This window comes from Ursus maritimus, unplaced genomic scaffold (assembly GCF_017311325.1).
Source record: "Ursus maritimus isolate PB19 unplaced genomic scaffold, ASM1731132v1 scaffold_18, whole genome shotgun sequence".
Classification (NCBI taxonomy): Eukaryota; Metazoa; Chordata; class Mammalia; order Carnivora; family Ursidae; genus Ursus; species Ursus maritimus.
The window spans coordinates 2293659-2317848 of record NW_024424230.1 but is presented as its reverse complement, the minus strand read 5'-3'; the positions used below and the strand labels follow the sequence as shown (position 1 = coordinate 2317848).

Sequence of the window (24190 nt, the reverse complement as noted above, 5' to 3'; positions counted from 1 at the left end):
GCAGGCGCAGAGGGGTCTCTGCCCCTCTGCAGTGCACTGGCGGGTCCCTCCTCCTGGGCTTGGCGGCCGCGCAGAGGAAACCTCGCGCTCTCAGGACTGCCAACCCCCGCCCGTGAAGATCCCGATTGGGGCTCCTCGCAGGCGGCCTCGCACACAGACGGTGCCAGTAGGCTCAGCCGCAGGGTGCGTGCCCATCGCGGAGCCTCAGGATCCGAAACTCGCCCTCTGCGCGCTTAGGGTCGGGACCCCCGGCGTCCTCCGAGCCTTCTTCCTCAGCAGGAACCGTCGCCAGGGCGCCAGGGCGCCCGCGGGCCATGGAGCTGGCAGCGGGGAACCTCAGCGAGGGGAACGGGAGCGGGCCCGAACCCCCCGCGTCGGAGCCCAGGCCGCTCTTCGGCATCGGCGTCGAGAACTTCATCACTCTGGCGCTGTTCGGCCTGATCTTCGCGTTCGGCGTGCTGGGCAACAGCCTGGTGATCACGGTGCTGGCGCGCAGCAAGCCCGGCAAGCCGCGCAGCACCACCAACCTGTTCATCCTCAACCTGAGCATCGCCGATCTGGCCTACCTGCTCTTCTGCATCCCCTTCCAGGCCACGGTGTACGCGCTGCCCACCTGGGTGCTGGGCGCCTTCATCTGCAGGTTCACCCACTACTTCTTCACTGTCTCCATGCTGGTCAGCATCTTCACCCTGGCCGCGATGTCGGTGGACCGCTACGTGGCCATCGTGCACTCGCGGCGCTCCTCCTCCCTGCGGGTGTCCCGCAACGCGCTGCTGGGCGTGGGCTTCATCTGGGCGCTGTCCATCGCCATGGCCTCGCCCGTGGCCTACCACCACCGCCTCTTCCACTGGGAAGTCAGAAACCAGACCTTCTGCTGGGAGCAGTGGCCCAACCAGGGCCACAAGAAGGCCTATGTGGTGTGCACCTTCGTCTTCGGCTACCTGCTGCCTCTTCTGCTCATTTGCTTTTGCTATGCCAAGGTGGGCGCACGGGGCGCGGGCAGGGACAGGGCGGGCGGCGGGCTCGGGGCCTCGGGTAGCTCCTGTGTCCCGGGCCCCTCTAGGACCCCCTTTGCCCTCACCTGCTCCAGTTTTCTGGGCTGTTCCGGGATGGGAACGTCCCCACTGCCCTTTGCCCTCTCCCGGTGGAAGGTGTGAGAGAGGGTGTGCGAGAAAGTTACTTGGAGTCTGGGAGCCGCTGGGGAAAGTTTGCAGGTCACTTCCCAGAGGTCCCGCCTCCCCTGGGACTCCCGCCACCACAGCCCTGGATCCTGAGTTTGACCCTGAGAGCACCGGGCTCTCAGCAGAGGAATCGCGCAGTTTTAGCCACTCTCACCCAGCACCTGCGCGATCCAATCTGCGTGACCAACTGCAGAGCCGCGGTGAGCGCGCCCCCTCCCCCGCGCTCGCCTGGGGCTCCCGGTGGTCGCGCAGGTCCCCTTCCAGCTCTGCGAAGCCGCGGCTCCTGGCGACAGCGCTTGGAACTGTATTTTACAGAAGCTTAAGCTTGGTAAACCTGAGTGCTAAGAGAATATTTCTTCACATCATCTTGGCCTGAGTCTCCAGAGCACTTTGGGTGGAAGGGTTTCAATTCTGTTTAGAAGGGTTGTGCAGAGGACATGAGCTAATTGAGGCCTAAATCCCTCACTCTCCTCAGCAGTGCAGTTACTGACCTGTCTGGACCAGCTACCCCTCCCCCTTAGCAGGAAAATTGCTCCCACCCTCCCTTCACAAAGCTTGGCAGACCTCAGCAAAGTCGCCTCCTCTCTCATTAATAACTCGGGGTTTTGACAACGTCATACTGATCGAACAGTCTTCAACTTTTTGGATACACTTGTTTGTGTTTCAGTAAAAATATATGCCTCATCACTGGATAGTGATGCGTGGGGTTAAAGCCCAACTCCCCAACCTTGAGTACCGACACCATGAGGAAAATATCTCTGTAGCCAACTTGTGAAATTCCCAGCATTTTATTTTCATTTTTTTCTGTCTCTCATTCTGTTTCTGATAACGCTGTGACTCTAGGGCCATGAGTAACCAGATCACAGAGAGCAGTACTTACATTCAATTCATAAAGTATTTTTCCCAGCAAAAGGCTTTACTCGAAGCCCCTGGTTTCTGTTTTCCCCTGCTCCATAGCATCTATCTAGAGTTACGTCTGCTTGAACAGTAATATTTTTGGGTATTATCTGAAGGAATGGCCTGCAGCAAAGGGTTGTATGTAAAGAAACACAGAGGAGATAGGCAGGATCGGGCATTTGGAAGACAGTTGTAGCTTAGCTCTTTGCAGAACGGCCAGTTTATTCACTTAGCCTCCTTCAAATGTGAAAGGAAAAACAAACGTGGTTCTCCCGGTGCATCGACAGACATGAACAACTGTCTTGCTGGGTCTGCACAAGCCTGTGGGGGGAGCATCCGGAAAAGGGTTTGGGAGGAGCAAAGCAACGGACCCGGATTCTGAAGGTGGTGGATGGTTCAGGAAGGGTTCTAAGGCAGAGGTTCCAGTCGCTGAGGGAAGACCTTGGGGGCATGAAGCTCAGGACTAGAAGTGTTTTTAGAAGATTTGGTGGTGAATTCATAATCACCTAAAGCAGAGCTAAAACATACTCTTCTTTCACTTCCCAGAAGTCTCTAGGTCTTCTTGAGGAAAATGAAAAGGCAAACTTTTAGGAAAAAGTAGTCTACACTTCTGTCACCTAAGAATTTATGAAAGTCACACATAGGGCCCAGTTTCAAAATAATTGTAAAACATTCAACAAATACATGATCTTTGGGATACTTTTTACATGGAGATAGTTTGCTTTTAAGCATAACTGGTCATTTCTTTTAAATTCAAGGTAATATTTGCAGAGTCACTCCAGGGCCTGCAGAAGAGCTTAGGTGTTCCTTCCCAGCTGCTTTTCTTTGCCTCCATCATTAAGAAACGCTGGCCAGCTAACGATTCTTCTTCTTGAATGTGAGGTTCAGGACTAGCTGATTCTCCAAGGCCCAAGACCGATGGCCGCCATGAAAAAACACAAATGGCTGAAAAGTCACCTGAGATTACATTTTTTCCTTTTTTTTTTTTAACTCAACAAAGGAATTGCATTTGAGTATTGCCTTCTACTCTCCAAACCTCATGACTTTGTGTAAAAGTGTGCCACACGGTCCCTTAGAAACAGTCAGAATGCCCAGGCTGGCGTGTGCTTGTGAAGCTCCCTTTTGCATCGGGCTGGCCCCTCCCTCTCTTCCCTTGGAGGGAATTCTTGTTCAGGACCATATTCCATCTGATAGGATGTGCCCACCCGCCAAAGTCTCTCACATTCCCAGAGACATCAGATGCCCAAGGTGACCTTGGCTCAGGTTTGAATGTATTCCTCCTACATACACTCCTAAGTGTATAGAACCACGGAGTGATACCATCATGACCTCATCATCCTTGAAAGAATTGCAATTATAACCCATCATGATACCTTTGATGACAAGACCTCATCAAATATATATATCAATATATGCATTATAATACATCAATGTGTGCTCATATATGGGTTACTGAAGGGAAACAGCAAAGAATACTATACTTGGGTATTTTCTCCACTGACCACTCAACAACATTCCACAGGTGGCTTGAAGGCCCTGAGATGTGATTCGTGAGTTTGTTGAGGAGTGAACAGACCCTTAGGCAGCACTGTGAAGCAGATAACATTCGACTTTTCTGTTTGGCCTCCTCTCCAGGTGTCCTTTCTGATTTTGTTTTGCTGCCTACCCTCTGTTCTCTCTTCTTGTCCCTTGTCCTCAATGACCAGTGTCCTCCTGTGGTCTTGCTGGGAAGGCTGCCAGCAAAGAAAGTCACTGCGCCTGTCCTCTCCAGACAAGATCCTGCAAAATCTCTTCTGATTTTCTTTTACAAATTGGGACCCCCAATTTCTATTGGCAGAACGGTGAACTAATCTATCATCAGTGTGTTGAGAGCAATCCTAAATGCTACCGTACCACGTGAAAGACCTGTGTTGTTGGAGATAATGCTAAACCACTGTGGGAGTGAGAAGTAGTCCAGCAGGGCTGCGAATCTGGAGCCAGAAATTCACACCCCAGTGATGTCTGCTTAACTTGCTTGGAGCTCATGAATTTGGTAAATAAATCCTGTAGTTTCTTAATTAGGGTTTAACTGATCACTCCAGAAGTCCTGCATCGAGCTGAGTGAAGCAGGCTTAACTGTAAGTCCAAATTGATCGCACTATTTCCATGCTGAGGTGCTGGAGGGACCAAAGTACCTGGAACGTGGTCTCTAGTCCTCTCAGAGCTTCGCTGGGCAAGCTACGAAGCCCTTAGTCATCCAGAGGCTAATTTTTCCTTCGATGTTCACTCAGATGGTTTATAAAAATGAATCCCATTATGAGTCTGCAGGGTTGGCTCTGTTGTAAATTCCTACATAGAACCCAAATGTTTCACGTCGTTTCTCCTGAGTATTACACTGGCAAGAGAGGGCAAAAATAGTTCCTCTAATGACCGAAGCCAGCATCTCTCAGGAGATCTTCTGGCAGGGATGTTAATTGTAAAACCTTGCTAAACTGTCTATAAATCCCTGGAGAGGCTGAGTCCCCCACATGCGAGCCTCCACGCATGGCACAGGGGGTAGAATTAGAATGAAGAACTCAAGGAAAGCAGGTGGGTGGGAATTTGCTGGAAGGAGCCCACGACAGGAAAACAGAAGAGTGAGTCGAAGCAAACGTTGGCCGCACGCAAGAACGAGCTGCTTACGTCATCTTGATTTGCTCGCTGTCTTTCTTTCCCCGTTGGGTGGGACTGGAAGGAATTCTCTAGTTTCTCCACACTTCTAGGAGTTAGCATCGCGCCCGACATACAGCAGGGACCTGGTGATTGTTAAAATGTGGAATCTTGGGGAAACCGAGGTAGAAGGTAGACCCGTAAGGACTCGTATATGGGTAGCAGTGTGGCACTTTCTGGACAAAACCCCAGAGCCACACACCGCAGAACTCTGCAAACAGATGCCTTGAGCACAGACTGTCCCTGGGTTCTCCTGAATAGCAGAGAAATAGTTGCAGTCGGCGGGCAGTACTCATCGTTACTGCCGCACCTTATGTGCCTTTCACTTCGAATGATTTTATAAGTGATGTGATTACCAGGTCAGAACGTCAAGAATCGTCAGTGCAAATCAGACAAGGAACTGTGGGCACGAGGCAAACGGTTTCATTAGTCTGTGTTTTCCAGGTCCTGAACCATTTGCATAAAAAGTTGAAGAACGTGTCAAAGAAGTCGGAAGCGTCGAAGAGAAAGGTAATAGTCACACGTGTGTCCCCGCGTGTCACGGTAGGCTGTTTTTATTCCTAAGTATCCTGATATCCACCCACTGCCTGTGACGTTTCGGTTCCTTGGTACAGACATTTGAAGTGAACCTCTGACGGCGAGGCACAGGGCAGGGATGGAAGGTCAGCTGCTGAGGGCATCACAGGTGCCCAGATGCTGCCTGAAAACTTAGATGCAGGCTTGGAGCGGTGAGGAAACAGGCAGCTTTTTGGATTCACTTTGGGAGGTGTGTTCTAGGTTGGCTGGGACAGAGGGTAGAGTTGCTGACATCCTAATTTGCACAAAACCATTTTATTGTGTGTTTACCATCGCTGATGTGAGTCCAAGAGGCTCTGGCTTAACTGTCTTTTCGGAGAATGTTACTTTAATCTCTTTCTTAAGCCCCCAGATCGGATGCATTGTCCTCTCTTCCTCCTGGACTTCTGCTGACGCGGGTCCTCAGGGGAGATGGGGGAGGGACCCGAGGGGACTTCTACCCACTTTTAATTGTCTTTCTCATCCCGTGAATCCTGATTTAAGCAAGCTTCCCCTGGGTCATATTAAAGCATCTAACATCCTGGTATTTATTACAGTTCACATTTTGAGGAAAAAACCATGTTGCAAATCAGGATTAATCTAACTCTTAACGATACCTATAGAATCTCTGACTTTAGAAAGTAGAGTAAGAGTGTTGGACAAGATGTTTCGGGAGGAGGTTATAGCCATTTTACCCACAAATGTGAGTTATCGCAAAGTAACGTGTTTGCGCTTCTAAATATGTATGATGATCGAGGATACATCACTGGCAGAACTTAAAGTTTAATCACATTTATTTTTAAAAGTCCTACTTAAAGCACAGCTCTTCCTGACTTGCCTTGTGTGTAATATGGCTGAAAACAAATCCTTTCTCAGACTCGATAAGAAGAAGTGGTAGGAGCTGGATGAAAAGGGTGCCGTGTAGCCTGCGTTCCCAGTACGGTCCTGGGGTGTCGTGATAACCACCGAAAAATAAAAGGTGCAACGTAAATAACCAGACTGCCTTCCCTCTTCCACTCACTGACCTGTCCTTACATCTCAACAGTTATGTAGGTTTTATTTTACATTTCTGGGTCCCTGTAAGCAGCCAACAGAGCGTTCCCTTGTAGGAGTAGAGTCAGGGCTAAAGCCAGTCTTTCCCTTCTGTTTTCAGCGATGTTGTTATCCTGGAGTATTTCCTTTTTTTTTTTTTTTTTTTTTGGTCTGCCTTTTAGTTGGTCCTCTGAGCCACTTGTCTCCAAGAAAATGATTCATTACAAATAATTAAAGATTGTCGTTTCCCCTGGGAGAGTTATTTATGGAGCCCCCGCCCTCTAGGAACGAGCTGACCCATGGGACTGGAAGGGGCTGGCGTTCCCTGCGGCAGTCAGCTCTGCAGTGGGACGGACAGATGAGCTGGGGCGGGGGGGGGGCCCACGGAGCGTCTGTGGAAGGACCTGGCCCACCGAGCTCCCGCCCAGCTCATGCCACTGGGCCATGCCAAGTGCTTATTACCCACGCACAAGATTCGCGGTTCCCCAAGGAAGGAGTCAGACACTTCCTTACCATTGGCTGCCTCTTATTTGTGGGCTGTGGCTCCTGTGAGTCTCTGTATTTCTGAGGTGTTACAGAGAGATGGCGGAAGTCCCCTCGAAGAGCAAAGCGATGAAAAGAATGAAAATAGATCTTGTAAGAAATAATTAGAAAAGCTTCTGCTCTACGGTGGAAATCTCTACAGATTAATTTAACAGCTTCTGTGTTCGGTTTTATAGATACGTACGTGTGTGGGGGTGTACGTACATGTACGTGTGTATATGCATATATGTGTGTGTGTGTTATGTGTGCTGTAGGTGAAATACGTGCGTGTGTGTGTGTATGTGTGTATTTTCTGCATTTATGTAAAACGTATATGAGTACATGTAAATATGTGTATATATGTGCATGTATATATTATATACGTATGTATATATTATGTAGTTATAGATTATATATGTCGGCGTACATACGTGTGTATGCATGTGTACACAAAATAGATGTGTGTATATGCATGTGCGTGTATGTGCACACGTGTATATTCTAATTATATGCGATATGCCTGTGTATATATGCACACGTGTGTACACACATACGTATATGCACGTTTATTTCATCTACACATATATGTGTACGCACCATATGCACATGTGTAAATGTAACTCGTATCACAGGAGACGATTCAGCGTTTGGAGTTGGAAAGGAGATTTTCTCGTCCGCTCTCAGAGCCTCTGACCCTTAACAGTCCCTGAACAGATGTCGGCTCTCCTTTGATACCTTTAATTGCCTCCTTGTTTGTACAGAACAAATAAGGTGTGGAGCTGGCGGGGGTGTGCGTGCCAGGTCTGAGCAGGAGGTAGCGGGGAGGTGCAGGGAGCGGTAGGAAGAAGGAAAAGGGTGGGGAGGCGGAGGAGGAGAGGGGAGAGAGGTCTGCCAGAAGCCCGGAGGCAGAGACCTTCCTGCAGGTCTCAGCGCAGGGAGAGCTGGTGCTCCGTACGCCCCGTCCCTGGGGACAGGGATCTGCCTGAGACAGACGCTCGTGTCCGCTCAGCCCAGCTGCACTGGTTTGCAGTGCGGCTTCGCGGTGGGGGTAGAGCTCCGTGCTCCCGCTGTCTCCATCCTTGCGTGCAGGTGCACGATGGTCTCGGGGTGGGGAGTGAGGCCCTTCGCGACTGACACACTCAGCAGTCACTCCGCATGTTTGGAGGAGCGTGACCTGCACGGTAGAAATACTCGTAACAGTAGTGCGGAGCCCCGTGGTTGATGTAAAGCTCTGCAGCACACGAGGAAGGGTTTCCTGGCACGAGGCTGAGTGGATACGGGAACACCACTCCGAGCTCGTCTCCGGAAGACTGACTGCTGGGCCGGCTGGAGCACGTCCGATGGGCACCTCGGAGGGGAGATTAGAGGCTTCCTTGACACCTGTCCACCTGGCTTCTTTCAGCAGCTGCCCCCCAGCCCCCAACCCCAGCTTGAAGGAGCTCGGCAAGCTTTTTCACTGTCATTTATACATTTAGGAAATGTTTTCATCATTCTCTTTTTTCAGCTACTGTTTTCTTCCCAGCCAAGCTCCATTAGACATATTGTGAGGAAGATTCTTTGAAGAAAGAACAGATGTCTCGGATGACTTTGAGGAAGAACATCTCACAGGAGGAAGAGAGATTAATATTTTTCAGATACTGTCAGTAGAAAGAGAAAAAAAACCAACAAGGTTATAGCGCACCCAGTCTCAAGGGTAGTAAGTTAGTATAGAGTTTTTTGCATGTAACTTTAAAGGATGCCTTTTTCTGTATCAAAAGTTAGTGTTGGGGTTCGATGCACTACATGGACAAACAAGGGAAGTCACAAATAAACTGGGTGTAACCCGTCTCTGACTAAGGCCGTGGTACTCGAAGAAATGAAAAAAAAATCATGTAAGGAATTGAAAGCGATCAGCCTCCTTCCCCACAGAGGGGAGTTCTCCCATCACGTGCTGACATTTCAAACAGAGAGCAAGGAGCTCGCCCCGTCTCTCCGAGGCAAAGGGCAGGTGCGGCCTTGGGGGCTGTCAACGCCGAGGGAACAGCATTGCCTTTAATTTGAGATGGGGAAGATTATTTGCTTCTTTTGTGGCTTTTATGGATTCACCTGTGGTTCTTCAAACACCACGGAGCTTCTCAGAAAGTAGGTTCTTGGAAAGACCCTCCTGGGTAAGTACCTAACAACCTTACCAACTGCCCCGTGCTGTGGGCGGGGAGGCCCAGGGGGTTGAGTTTGAACAAACAGCGTCCTGGGTAATGACGGGCACACGGAGATCCATGAGTCTCGGGTCTGGGCTTGTCCGGCGCGTTATTCTGACCAGCTCTTTACGGTAGAGATGGTGTTGTCGGCACTGGTCGTCCGTGTTGAGAGTGGAACGCCTTGGGCCGTGATGGAGGCTGCCGTTCTGCCGTGTGGCCTCAACCACATGGCCCCTCAGCAGGGCCTGGGAGGGAGAGAGACAGAAGAAGACAAACACCTGTCTCCGACGACACCTGGACATTTGCCTAACTGCTGCTGAGGCTGACGGGAGTCGGCACAAAGCCTGCGGGACCGAGTGCCCAAGCCCGGGAGTGGGGCGCTGATGCGGAGGCCGGCTAAGAGGGCCTCACCTCTGCGGGGCCGAGATGGTCGGTGAGCAGGGAGATCCTGGAGAGCAGTCAGCGCGGACGCGCATTGTCTTTTGTTCTTGGGGAACAGCCTTAAATACCTGATCGAGTTTAGGTACGGGACAGTAAGTAGCCTTTCCCGATATCTATTGTGAATTGTAATCCTGTCGTATTCAACACGATGGGGAGACCAAGAAAAGAGCCTTGTTCGTGGCTCTGACAAGATCAGGGGGAATCACTAAAAATTCAAAGGTAAATTTGGAATGAGCTCCAAACATACATACATTTAAAATACACCGTAGTCACGCATGTGACCTTCGCCCTACGGACTGTGGTACATTATGGATCTTATCAATAAGCTGCTAGGGTCTGTTTCTGTCCTAAGCTTGGCACTTAGTAGAAACTTCCAGAAAGAAGCAATGAAATGGGATATCCAGAGGGTATTTTGGTGAAGTAGAGAGATGTCCTCGTTGTCTTAGAAAGAGAAGACGATGTGTTCTGTTCTATTTGTAGGTATAATTGTGTCTCGATCGTTTTTGATTAAATCATCTGGGAATGGAATCTCTCATACACTAATGGATAAGAGGGTTGATAGCAGACAATCTGTTAATACATGTGAGCAGACTTCTTGTTTACTTTCTGCGTCATGCAGTGAGCAGCTTTTAATGTAATCCTGCCACCCTGTAAAAAACCTGTTGTCAGATTTTACCCGAGTCGTCGTAAGTGTTTGAATGATGAGGCACGCTCAGAATCATTTCACTGGGGCACCGTGTCGAGGCCCAGGGAGGTTATGTCATTTCTCTAAGGCTGCACAGCTAGGTTATGGCTGACGTGAGTCCCGGGCTTCCGCACAGTCCCTGGCGCCTTGCAATGGTGAGCCGTCCTGTCAGCTCCTGCCCTCCTGATGCGTCTGCCCTGGGCTTGCCTGAAATCCGCTCCTGCAGCGCGTGCCTCCACCTGGTTGCAGAGTGCCTGCCTTCCAGCCCACGGCTCTGGCGGACACGCACCGCATGTGGGTTCGCTGCCCGCGCTGGTCCTGTGGCCGTGGGAGGCTCACGGCTGCCCTCCTGGGTGGTGGGCGTCTGCGGTGAGGTTCTCATTCCTGAGGCCGGTGGAGGGGGCCGCAGGGCAGGGCGCGAGGCAGCCCGTTCACCTCCTGCGTCCTGCCCTCGCTCCAGGTGAGGGCAGGAGAAGGAGCGTCCCTGTGCTCTTAAACCTTCTTCTGTCCGTCCTCCCAACCCTCCTTCCCCTTGTCCATCCATTCCAGTTGGTCGGGATTTGCTCTGTGTGGGAAGGAAAGCTCTGGCGGGGAGGTCAGGGAAAGGTGTGTCCTTACACTTCCCCATCTGGCGTGGGTGCTTGTGACCGGTGTTTCAGACATCCGTGTTTCCACTCCATGAATCCAAGCAACAGGGGCTTAATCTGAGAGAGAAGATTCTCAGATTCAGGCAAGGGGCTCTAGGCATGCACCTCTCACGTCCTCCAGATTCCCTTCCCTGATGGTGGTGACCTGGCTGCTGGAGCAGCCGAGTGCAGGGGGCTGGGGACACGTCCGTGCATCGTTCTGTTGGGGGCCAGGTGACCACTGTCTTCTGGGGCTTTGATTGCCCGCCCAAGTGTCCTGATGCCCTGCCTTCCCGGCAGCCCGGGGAGCGGCGCAGAGCGATGATGGGGCTGGTGGTGATTATGCACACTTTGCAGGCTGCCCTCTCCCTGCGTCTGAGTGTCCATAACATGGGTTTGGGATCGCGTGACCCGGCTTCCTGCTCTAAGTTGGCGTTTGGCTCTGGAACACCAGGCACCTATCTGCCCATTCTAAATCTCAGCGCTCTCGTCCCGGCCCCGTGATCCCGATGGGGTCTATGTCCTGCACACCAGCAGCAGTCACCCACCGCTGCTGCGGTGCCGCTGTGACCATCAGCAGTCAGGACCCCGCTTGGCTCCTGAGCCACCATGTTGCGGGGGGGGGGGCAACCTTTCAAGGAAGGAGGGAGCTGATTGTGTTGTATTTTAGTTTAAAAAATATTAGGGGAGCAGCACACAAAGCCGGCTGCGGATGGGAAGCTGGAGGGCAGCCTGCTCCTGTGTTGAGGTCCATAATCAGGCACGGCTTTCTTCCATCCCCTGCTTGGCCCAAATCTCAAGGGAAACACGTGGGTCCTGCCTCTGATTTAGGGGCAGCAAGGGAAGGGTTGTATGCAAACCAAAAAATGGGGCTCGTTGGCCCCCAGACGGAAACGGAGCTGTCTGTCTGGAATGCATCAGGGGGGGGGTCTTTCACCTGCCAGAGTTTAACCAGGAGAAACACAGAAATACGCGGTGTGTTGAGGCCGCCGTGCGGAGAGGGTTCGGGCGCTCACCTGAGCTGCCTCTCGGGTGACACAGTCTCGGCGTGGGCTCTGCTCAGAGCTTGGTGGGTTTCAAGGTCACAGTGTCCAATCTCTGCACGTTTGTATTCCCAGCATCCAGAGTATACTTCCCGTAATGCACATGCGTCTCACATACATGATGAAGTGACTCCAGCACGTCCCAGACAAGTCTGGGACAACAGCATTTTGTGAAGTCACGGCCGACACGAAACGCAGATTTAGTGTCTGTCTGACTCCACGGCAACACACATAACTGAGCTTAGAGCGTGTTTCAAGCTCCGGATTCTTCTCCTGTTGTAACTGACGCGTTTCCTCTTGTCTCCTTCTCCTTCTAGACCGCGCAGACGGTTCTGGTGGTGGTCGTGGTTTTTGGGATATCCTGGCTGCCGCACCACGTCATCAATCTCTGGGCTGAGTTTGGGGTTTTCCCGCTGACCCCCGCCTCCTTCCTCTTCCGAATCGCAGCCCACTGCCTGGCGTACAGCAATTCCTCGGTGAATCCCATCATATACGCTTTCCTCTCGGAGAACTTTAGGAAGGCCTACAAGCAGGTGTTCAAGTGCCGCGTTCGCAACGCAACCCCGCTTCACGACGCGAAAGAAAACAGAAGTCGAGCCGACACCCCGCCGTCCACCAACTGCACTCACGTGTGAGCAGCCTGTCCGTGCGGTCAGCGCTCGCCTGTGCGGTTTCCGTCCGTGTGGACCCGACGTAAACCCACGGGGGGGCGGGGGGGCGCTTAGCCAGGCTGCAACTTCTCAGCTCACAAAGATTTATGTCATTTTAATTCAAGTCCACTTGGTTTTAAGAAAAGTACTTTGATCCATTTAGGAAAGCTCTAGGTCTAGTAAAGATTATTTCTAAATTTGATTTCAAAAACAGAAGTGCTCCCTAGTTTTATGCCTCTACAGAAAGGTAAGTTTAGTTGAGTTCCATTGATAATTCGGGGCGTTCACAGAGTAAGGAATCGGGACCGATAAATACGGTCAGGAGTATTCGCCACCTACAGGCTGCAGCAAATTTATTTACAAACACGTGTATGCGTTAATTCTTCAATTTTAAGAAAAGAGGTAATGTCGTAAGCTATGTGTTTTCAAATATGATCATGGACACATGATGAAAGTTTTACCTGAATTTTATTTTTGTGGCCGTTTGTATAGAGACACATCTGTTAAACGGAAGTAAGACTTGGCCAAGTTTATTTGCAGACTGCGCTCGTTCCTGCCTGTCGACGGGACGGGGTTTCTGGGGCTGAGCGGCACCCGCGTGTCGGCCTGAGGTCCGTTAACCATCCCCAGAGGCCAGCGCAGTGGTGTCCCAGTGACTCGGGGCGCCAGCCGTGGGCAGCGTCCTTTAAACTATCCTGTGCAGTAAGCTTTGTCGAGTTAACGAAAAAACAAATCAGGGAAAAATGCCAAATGCAACTATTCGAAGAGTGGAGGCTTCAAGTGAGATTTGAAAAGGAAACTGGTCATTACAGTTTTACAAATTTACTTGCCCGGAGTATTAGCTGTGCCTCGAATGGAACTGAGCCAAAGAGAGTTAAAAACTGAGTCAGCGAGGACGCTGTGTAGATAATAATTTCTATGGGGCCAGAGAGAAGTCAGAATTCAGTAAGCCACGGGTGGCAATGGGCATGGCACGCCCAGAAAGCACACTCGACGTTTGATTCAGGTAACGCTTGAGGAACTCTTCTGAACAGGCGTCCCCAGGAATATATGTCGTACAAAGAAATGCTTTTGTCATTGAATTTGTGCTAATGTTAAATGCACATTCGCCCCAAATATTACTTCCCCTGGAAAAGTTAATTTGAGGTGAAAATGATCACAAGCTGAATTTCAAATACAGTTTTCGTGACAATTTCATATTTATTCATATTTACAATGAAAGAATGGGATGAATAGGTTAAATTACCCTACCTTAAAAGAGTAGTTTTCAGACTACGGGACTTTCATCTATTTTAGGAGAATACGAAAACAAAAAAACCTAGAAAAAAAGTCTTTAGCATAATGTACACCTGTGTCAAATCAAGATTCCATATGAAATATCAAAGTTTAGATTAAAAAGAACTTGATATAGTCTTTGCATGTTAACTTCTCTAGCTAATGAAATGATTGTCACCAATTATATTCCTCCAACAAGCCGTATTTACATTTGCAATGGTACAACTGATTCTCTAGCCAGAAGAGGAGAAAACTCTTTGGAAGGATGGGAAGTCATGAGCTTTCATGTTTGGTGGCCGGGGAAAGAAGTTGTGTGTATGTGTATGTGAGTATTTTAAAGACTAGTGTAAGTCCTTTGCATGGAACATTTTTTGCACTTTATTAAATACAGCAGCAGAAATACTGCATCCTGACGATTATACCTCATGGGCTTTGTGGGACTTGAAGCTGCCGTGCAAACACCCAGACAAGTCGTGCGTCTCAACTCACACAGCTGTGCGGACAGGTGCCTCCTGCCTTTGAACTTGCATGGTTGACAAAGGCTTCCTGCACCACGGCTGTGCCTCGGTTTTCCTCTTCCGATTCCTCCACACATACATGGACGTATCGAGAAAAATACAGTACCGGATGCTGCTAATTTCTAAGTAGCCTGTGGAAGATGGGCTTCCACGTGACGTATTTACTGACCCAGACGGATTCTTTTGGTCCTTCCCATGTGTTGTGGCAGGACGGGAGCTAGAGGCGTAGCCCTGGAGTCAGGGCTGGTACCCGCGAAACCTCAAATTTGCTGAGCATAGACGCAAACCACTTCGTTTTGTAGTTAGAGGGGGCATTTTTCCTGCCCATCATCATTCCTCGTCTTCAGAGCGCAGGTGGTCGCTTGTATAACAAATTCCAAAGCTGATGATAACGTGCGTCCCGCGAAGATCTGACCCTCGGTGGAGCCGTCCGCACGAGGAGTTCCAGGACGGTAGCAGACTTCAGCTGCCCAGAGAAGTGTCTGGTGTCTGCTTCCTAGGGGGTGGTTTTTATAAGATATAATTGATTTGACCAATTCAGACGCACCTTTGCTTCCCTCACTAAATGCAGAAGGCCTCCCGAAGACACGCTTTTTCTCTCAACAGCCGGACTAAAGGAGAAATACTGTATTTGCCTTTGAAGTCGGGCTACTTGAAAACCAGGTTTTTCAGTGAACTTCAGAGAAAATTGATGTTTCCCCTTAGATTTGGCTGCCTCAGTATCCCAAGCTGGCTGTAATTTTTCTGGACATTTGCTTTCACATTTAGAGGCGGCCTCTGGAATAGTAAACAGCCAAATCGCCGGCAGCTTCATATGTGCGCGCCCCGATTTCAGTCTCCTTCTGATGAGAGGAGAGGTGGTTGGAAAGTCCTTCCCCGTCTGCCTTCCCAGGAGCTCCCATCAACAGCTGCTCTCTGCTGCTCTGACCGTGTGCGTGCTCAGAGGCCATGCTCCGAATATTTTAGGGTCACGTTTTTGCTTTTAATGCAATTGTTCTATGCACACATTGGGAGTAAGACAGTCATTTCCTTCTCATCTTCCATCCACTTCGTCTTATGCTTTTCTTGACACTTGCGTGCACCCCGAGTTCCTCACTGTGATAGCGACCGTAGTGGAATCCCTCCTTCGACTCCGTTACACCGAGTGACAGTGAGGAGGGGAGGTGGTTGCTGAGTTGCACGAGCCACTCAGGCTACAAGCCGCTTATGAGTCAACTGTCACTTGGGGTATGGCCAGTGAGCTCATTGACCCTGCGCCTCGGAGGAGGAGACGGAGGAGACGGTGAGGTTCACAGTTCCCGCTGTCAGCTGAAAGCCACGGGCAGGCTTCTGGGAGCAGGAGAGACAAGCCCGGCTGGGCCTCCATGTCCTTTCCACAGACGCCCGGACGCTGCGGGTCCCAAAATGCTCGTGCTGGAGCCGCATTGCATTGAATACAGTAGTGGATGGCGTCACCATATTCCTGCTTAAAGGGACTCACTAAATGCATGTATATAAACTACACAGTCATGTAATTTGGGTAAATATATCACTGTGGCTACTTTCTCTGGAAACGTGTCATCTAAACTGTGTACATTTGACCTGCACTGACCGCAGATTTCTCCCAGGTTTTACATGTGTGAGTGGCTTTCTAGATAGGGCAGTCATGTTCTTCTGGGCCATTAAGAAATGCTGTGTATTAGGTTACTTGTCGAGTGGATGTTAGTGACTTCTTTATGTCAAAAAGCCATATAAAGCAAGAGTAGGTGGCCTGAAATGCTGGTGGTTACCTATTGTCTTGGAAAGAAAAAATACAGAATGCAATTATATCTGCTTTTAATTTATAAAGTATCTTGGTTTTTCTTTTTTAGAAGTGGAAAACTTGAGCCTGACGAACAATTTAACACGTGGATAACCTCTTTGATGTGGCCTGTGTCTGAGGATGGTGTGCTGCTTTCTTTGTTTTCTTTGCATGGCCGGTTCACTCACACTCGCCTTTTTAACTTCGGCTGCACTTCTGGGATTCAGAGGCGGGCACATCTACTTGATTTTGGCAAGATCTGTAGACACATCCGCAGGCTCCGCGCATTTGCTTCGCTGCTGTGCTGGGCGCCACTCAGTGCTGGCTCCTGAGCGCCCGCTCAGCGCCCCCCACCCCCCAGCCCTTGTTCACGTGCATCTGAGAGCTTGGGCTCTGTCCCGGGTGCAGCTGCAGCGGGAGCGGCCATCCCGGCAGGTGGGGAGTGAGCTCTTAGCTCTTGTGCACGTTGTGGAAATAACAGCTGGACTTCCTCTGTCTGTTCTAACGTGGGCTACGTTTCCCGTATATAAACAATTGTATGAAGAACTGGTCCTACGGTTAAAGGTTTCAATGTCCCTTTTGAGGTGGAAAGCCTCATCCTTTCTGCTGGCGAACAGCTTTTTGGATATCTCTGGGTATGTTGCGCAAGTCCGAATTTTCAGTATTGGAGAAGTCCGATCACCAGCTGCTGGAAGAGGTTGGAACTGGGATCTACCCTTCAAAGTCCTTACTCTCAGGCACTGGTGATCAATAAGGTAACATAAACTGGGGTGAATCTTAGGGTCCACTAAGGGTTTTCTGGGGACACGCACTACAGCACCTTATTTCAAGAGACTGCATATTGACTTTTAAAACGGAACCATTTCTGTGTCATTGTTTGAAGACCACGGTGGGTCTGTGAAGCCCTTTCTCCCCCTTTGGTGAGCTTGTTTTGGGTCGCCAAGGTAACCTGCCATCCGGTGGGTAAAGATGGGATGGCGCTGGGGCTGATCCTGGTGAAGAATGGATTGTCCGGGAGCACTTTGCAGTGTGGTAAGCATCAGAGCCAGTGTGAGGCACACGTCCAGGCACGGGGAAGGTAGTGGAGGCACATCTTGCACGGGACTGGTTGTGTCTGTGCGGCCAGGCACACCTGTCACCAGCACTGCTGATGTGGCAGATGACGTAAGGAGTTTTATGGGGACGGGATGACTGTCAGCCCCTAGAGAAAATTTGTGAAGTCCCTGCTTACGGAGCATACGGAGTGGGGTACCAAAGGTGAAAGGGGAGGCCTCCACGGTGTAATGGGCTGTGGCTAGGACCTAGAGGATCACTGAAGGTTCCGGAAATTGCAGAGCGTCACCTAAACATTGGTTGCAAGGCCTGCTCCTTGGGGCCCTCGGGCTCCGTAGATCTTCAGGGCAGTGCACCGAGGAGGGAGAGCCGGGGCCGGGGGCGAGGACGCCGGGCTCCTCCTCTGCGGGTCAACCGGAGCACGTGTGCCTCGGTGTGCCCCTGGACTTGCACCTCACATCTCACCGACAGCTACTGAGAAACAGCCGATCCAAGGCGACTTGCGATCTTCCAAATTTTCTTCGTTGAGGGATCCCTGAATGACCGACACTTTTCATATCTTCGTTTTTTTGGTTGGACTCATGACTTTTTCCTGGTTACCCTATCCATATTTCTCCCTTTCACAGTGGATTGTCAGAAACACAAGCTTTTAGAGAAAATTACCTTTGTAAGGATCACAGGTCACCGCTTCCTTCAGAAACTCAGAAGGCCGTGGAGCCGGCCCTGGGCACATTCGTCCTGAGGGCCCTGTTCGGAGAGATGGCTCTGGTGACACCACACCCGCAAGAGCTCCCGTCACAGCAGAGTGGGGGTTGGGAGGTGGGCCCCTGGCTGCGGCCGCAGCAGCTCTCCCGGGCACGCTCCTTCTGGTGGTGCGGGATGAGTCTTCCCGCCCTACTCGGCGCCTCCCTGCATCCGCTTTGCTAAGACCTTTGAGCAGGGGACTGGCCTTTCCGTGATCCCAGGGCGGCTTCGGATCGGCTGTGACTGAAGATGAAATTTAGCCGAGCGCCCTGGGGCACAGAACAGCCGAAGTGAAAGGATCAGAATCCAATTATAAATAGATGTCTTACCATTTAACCTGCTAGTGGGTACCACTAGTTAAACAGTCTCCTCTTAGAAACGACCAAAGTCCAAGAAAGCAGAAGTGCATGGGGGGGGGGGGTCATGCTGATTTTCAGTGGAAACCTTCCCATCTTGTTAGAAAGAAAATCGCTGTAAGCATGCAGTCGTGACCCGCTTTGTCCAGCTTTGACTAGCAGAAAGTATTGATGACAACGGGAAGCATGTCATTTTCCCACTAAGGAGACTGTTGCTGGTGTCTAGACGTAGCTAATGAAGTGAGTTGCAGTGATCCCGCTCGGGGTCCGGTGGTGCACAGTGAGACGGGTAGGATCTCTGGGCGCGCGTGTCCTGTCTGCGGAGCCTCAGGGTCCCGTGGGGAACCTTGCAGGGAAGACTGATATTTTCAAAACAGTGCTAACGTGGATAAAGAATTAAATTTAATAATCCTCTCAATATTAAATCAGATTATAATTTAGGAGTATTTACAACCTGAAATGGATACATAAATACTATTTTCCATATGTTGATTTTCTAAGAGTCATGTTTTATTGCCATATATTTCATAAACATTGAAGATTTGACATTGAGGTTTAGAAATGCAACGTTTCCTTGAAAGTCCTTGGCAAATCTTTTAATTTCTTAGGTTCCATCTGCCTGCGTGAGGGACGCCTGGGTGGCTCAGTCGGTTAACCATCTGCCTGCGTGAGGAGGAGAGCTGTGCCTTGTACAAAGGGTCATGGACATTAGGGTCCTTCAGGGAGGTTTGATGTAACCCTGTTGGTTAGCTGCTGCTTGAAATGCCGTCGTTGGTGTTCTCACATGTAAGAGGAGACTTGAAAGGGGTGAACGAGTCTCGAAACGGAAACACATTGGAATGAACTGGGAGTTCTGCAGAAGGTCCCCTGATGCCCTGGCCTCAGCCTAGAGTCGTGGTTCTCAACCTTTACCAAGGATCAGAATCTCTTGAAGAGCTTGTTAAAACACATGACTGGGCCTCACCTCCGAATTTCTGATTTGGTGCACTTCTAACAAGGTTTTGGTGATGTTGATGCTGCAGGTCTAGGGACCACATTTTCAGACCTCCGTCCTGCTTTGATTGGGGTGGAGATGGGGCCCAGGCATCACTGCAAGGCCACAGGCACACTGACAGTTAAGAGCCACTCAAGCTGAGCAAATGGCCCATGCACATCTAAACTTCTGTGATTCTATGAAAAAGAAATAGCTTACATGGGGTCTAAATCATTCAGATTTTATTGTTTACATTGATCAGATTCATAAAATATTCGTTCACCTGTTATTTTAGCCTATCTGCAGAAATATACAGATTTTCAAATTGTGAAGGGGTTTAGTAACTTACATGTAAGGATTTCAGAGATTATCATATTTTTCCCTTCCAAAAATAGCTTGGTGGAATAGAACATTACATTAATTTTGTCCCCTCCCCCAATATAGAGGGCTGAATATAGCATTCCAGTTGTTACATGTGAATTTTTGAACTCAATGTTTAAGTTAAATATGTGTGTGTCTTTCTGTGTGGCTGCTGATTTTTCACTACATTATTATCTCTAAGAGATAAATGTAACTTCTCTGTCTTTAAAGTTTTTCAGTTTATTATCTCCTGATAACGTAGTGGTGGGATAAGGAAGAAAATCTGTGTGTATTGATTTTTTGTTTTACTGATGCTCTTGCTTGCACACTGCTGGGTACGTAATGGTGAGCACGGGTCTTCTTACACCAGATGCTGTTACAACTACTCTCCAAACTTTGTTTCTCTAAAATCTGTCTTATCGTCTATAAATCTAGCATGAATATAATGTATAAGTTTAGCATGAATACCAATAACCTTACAAAGCCAAACACCAAAAATTGAGCTTATATGAATCCATCTCGTACCTGACGTAGTCATCCCAAATCACTCTGTATTCTGCATGAAGTCGAGCTGGAATTTGTGATTTGAACCAATTTCTTGAATTGAAAATAAAACGTGTTCCTCGAAGTATTCTTACCTATGAGTATGCTGTTTTCAAACAGAGTAATTGCCCCGTTTTGTCGGGAATTTCCCGAGAGATAGGAATGCAATACTAAGTTGTTGGGTTATATTAGTTTCCCTCTCGTAGGGGGCCGTCGTGGAAAGTACAGAGGAATCATGCTGGTGGAAAATCGACTATGTTGGTGAAAGTTCTCTTCCCTCTTCCCCTCCTCTTCCTTCGGCCTCTCTTTCTTCCTCCTCCTCTTCGCTTTCCCTTTCTCTTTTTTAAAAAGAATACATGTCTATTGTGTTTGTGAAAATGACACAAGATTACTATGAGAAATTAAAAAGAAGAAAGAGCTATCATTAACATCTTCTAGACATCTCCCCAATGAATATACATAATAACAGAGGATGAAAGGAAGGGATCAGGGGAGGGAGAAGGAATTTCAGAAAAATTAGATCATAATATGCCTTCTATTTATAAATAAAATTATTAACTTTAAAATTACTAGAATTTAACTGGCAAAATACAAAATGAAGTCAAATAGGAAGAGTTGCTAAATTTTAAATAGTTGGTCACTCTAAGTTAAAACAAAAATTATGTAAGGTTAATGGGAATTGGAACCAAGTTTGTAACTATAAATAGGTTTATGTTTAGACAGTATCTAATTTTCTTTCTTATAGAAAATTATTTTTTAAAAATCTTCATTCTTTTAGTTGATATATTGTTTACCAGTAGGGTTTCTTTCTTTCTTTTTTTTTTTCCTCTTATGAGCTCTTTATTTGGATTCATCTTGTCAAGTAATATTTTGCTCCTCAGAAGTTCTCAAAGGTGCTATATTCCTGAATTATTACATGTGGTAGAAGATTCATTTTTGTCTTCTTACCTGGAAAAAAAGTCAGATATGAACTTATTTCATTGCAGTTAATTTTCATATGTATCTTTAGACCCAGGTCAGAATTTTGATATTACTGAGAAAAAGTCAGAAAAGGTAAACTGATTTTCCCCATTTTAGATGACTAACTTCGTTTTCCCCTTTGGACGCCCACTTGCTTTTTAAAACTATTGATGCCCTGTATTTTCACCAGGGCGGGTGTTCTCAACACTCTTTAATTCTTCACAAATTGAATTATGATTCCACAAAAGAGAAAGGGATATTCATACTTTCCTAGCCCGGTGATTTGCAACCTTTTGGAGTGTAAGGATTATTTTTGAAACATAAACAACTACCAGACTTTTATTATGAGAGTAAATTGTGCTTTTAATATATATTGATAGAGAAAACGCAAAATGAAAAAAGAAAGCAAAGTAAAGGTAATATCTCTAATGAATGTAGACATGAAATCCTCAATAAAATATTGGCAAATAATATCCAGCAATGTTTAAAAAGAATTATACACCATGACCAAGTGGGGTTTATTTCATAAACGCAAGGCTGGGTTAACATTCAAAAATCAATCAATATAATCTACCACATTAGCAGACTAGTAAAAAAAATATCATAGGATCATAACTGACATAGAAGAAGCATTTGACAAAATCTAACACCCATTTATAATTAAAAATTCTCAGCAAACTAAGAGCAGAAGGGAACTTCCTCAACTTGATAAATAATATTTACATTAAACCTTACAGCTTATATCACACTTAATAGTGAAAGACTGCAAAGTTTCCCCCTTAGATCAGGAAAAAGACCAGAATATCTGTTCTTATCCAACATACCGTGGAAATCCTAGCCACTGCAATAAAGTACGGAAAATAAATAAAAGGCATCAGATCAGAAAGGAAGGATCAGACTGTATTTGCAGCTGATATGACTGTCTGCACAGAAAATCCCAAAGAATCTGCCAGAAACTTTTTGAACTATGAGTGATTTCAGCAAGGTCACAAGATACAAGATAAATACACCAAATACAAAATGAAACAATGCTACAGGGAACCAGTTACACATTTAAATGATTCATATTTTATTAATCTCAACACAATTTACATGCATTTACATGCATTAGCGATCGACAGAACACATGTAATTTGTTCAGTTTACTGACAATGCTCTTTCAGACTTGACTTGATCGCTGGAGAAATTTCAGAGCTCCCTACACCCAATTATGAGACTTGTTTGTGCTCCTAAAATGAGAGTCTTGGCCATGGTCAGGGGCTTTTAAATGTCCGAGCTTGGTCCCCAGATTTGTTCCATTTAGTCTCCTCTTTCTGTCATGTTTCCTTTGCACTTTCTTGTCATGATTATAATTTTGAGGGACAATGAAGTAAAATCTATCCTGAGTCCAATAATGCTTTTTAATATTGTTTGCTCTATAGTAAATCCTTATGGCCAAGTCTGCAGTGTTATGGAGGGTTGCATAGTCCCTTAATTTTCCTTTCTACTTGCCAAATATTATTCTATTTAATAAGAGAACACTCTACATTTCCCCTTAGGTTATGTACACAGATTCGATATGGTTTTCTGTACAATACAAGAGAAAGATCTTTATTTTTAGGAATGGTATCCATGGTCAAGATAATTTTTAAAACAAACACAAAAATTACTGCAATTATGATAAATGGTATCAATAACATTAGGAGGTCATTTATGCTTCTTTGAAGTGAAAAATATTGTAAAAGTTAATAGTCTGGGGAATTAAGAGAAAATTGTCCTCAATAAAAACCATTTTAAAAATGGATAGTCCAATTACCATCTTTCCTAGGTATAGGCTCTACTTTATGACGCAGTAGACTATCTTTTAAAAATGGGAAAAATTCCAGTGTTAATGGTATCCCGTAAATACTTACCTACGAGACATAAGAGTTGCCATTGTGCATCTAGGCACCGCTGTCAATGAGATCGAACCCAAGCGGGCCATCTCCTCTGTTCCACTGTTTTGGCATCACAACCACTCACCCACTCAGCAGTATCGGCTGTGTCTGCCAGGACTTAGCAGGCTGTCTGGGTCAGTCATTCTCTGTCTTGGGCCATTTGGGCTCTGCTCGAATAAAATACCACCAACAGCAGAGTTCGTTTCTCCTAGTTCTGGAGGATGGAAGTCCAAGACCAAGTCACCGGTCAATTTGGTATCTGATGAGGACCCACTTCCTGGCTCACAGCCTGGGGTCTTCTCACCGCGTCCTCCCGTGGCAAAAGGGACAAGGGAGCTCTCTGGAACCTCTTGTATGAGGATGGTAATGCCATATATGAAGGCTCCACCCTCATGACCCAATCCCTCCCAAATGCCCCACCTGCTAACACATCACCTTTGGGATTAGATTTCAACAAATTAATTTGCAGAGGGGCAAAAACATTCGGTGTGTAACATTCTTCTTGATGGTCAGGGCCTGACCTACCCTGGTTCTGCATTCCCCTCCTTAATGTAATTTGCCTGCTCATCTGTCCTGCATCCGCACGCTTGCAGCCCAGCCCAGCATCTGGGTGAATTCAGAACCATCACTATGCTCCTCTAAGACCCTCTTGGATGTGTTCCGGAGATAAGAGAGAAGGGAATCTCTGCTTCTACCTCCCACCCCTTACATCTACAACCTATTTTATGTAAATGGTAGATTTGGGATGGATGCAGGCAGTTAACACTCTTCTTCACTCCAAACCCATTAGTAACCATGATACCAGGGTTTCCCCAGGGCAGTGAGGAAGGTGAGTTCTATCACCTGGGAACCTGCACGTCTAGGACATTGCTCCTGCAGAGATGCTCGAGCCCATGCCTGCTGAATTAACTTCCAGCTCCAAGATTATAATTCTGTTTTCTGACGTCCAGGCGAGAGATATATCCACAGATAATCTTCAGCAGGTGGTTGTCTTTTTCTATGGCTACATCTTTCCTGAGGAGTACGTTATTAAGTTTCAAAGCTCTTGTTTATAGACTTACAGTAGTAAGCTTAAACTTCTCATTTTTTACACTAGTATGTAAAATGCTTTGAGTGTGTTTGGGAACTAATTGTGAGAAGAGAAAATTCTTGTTGACCCTTGCACTACTACATATACGTGTCTCTCCACCCTCCGAAGTCTAACTTAATTAGAGG

At 47.7% G+C, this 24190-nt stretch overlaps 1 protein-coding gene across 1 annotated transcript; it reads left to right on the top strand.

The window, feature by feature from the left end:
- The first annotated feature begins 314 nt into the window (after nucleotides 1-314).
- GALR1 (galanin receptor 1) lies at nucleotides 315-12482 on the top strand. Its single transcript, XM_008685901.1, has 3 exons — nucleotides 315-980; nucleotides 5211-5276; nucleotides 12165-12482. The coding sequence occupies exons 1-3, from the start codon at nucleotides 315-317 to the stop codon at nucleotides 12480-12482; spliced, it is 1050 nt and encodes a 349-aa protein (XP_008684123.1).
- The last annotated feature ends 11708 nt before the right edge of the window (nucleotides 12483-24190 follow it).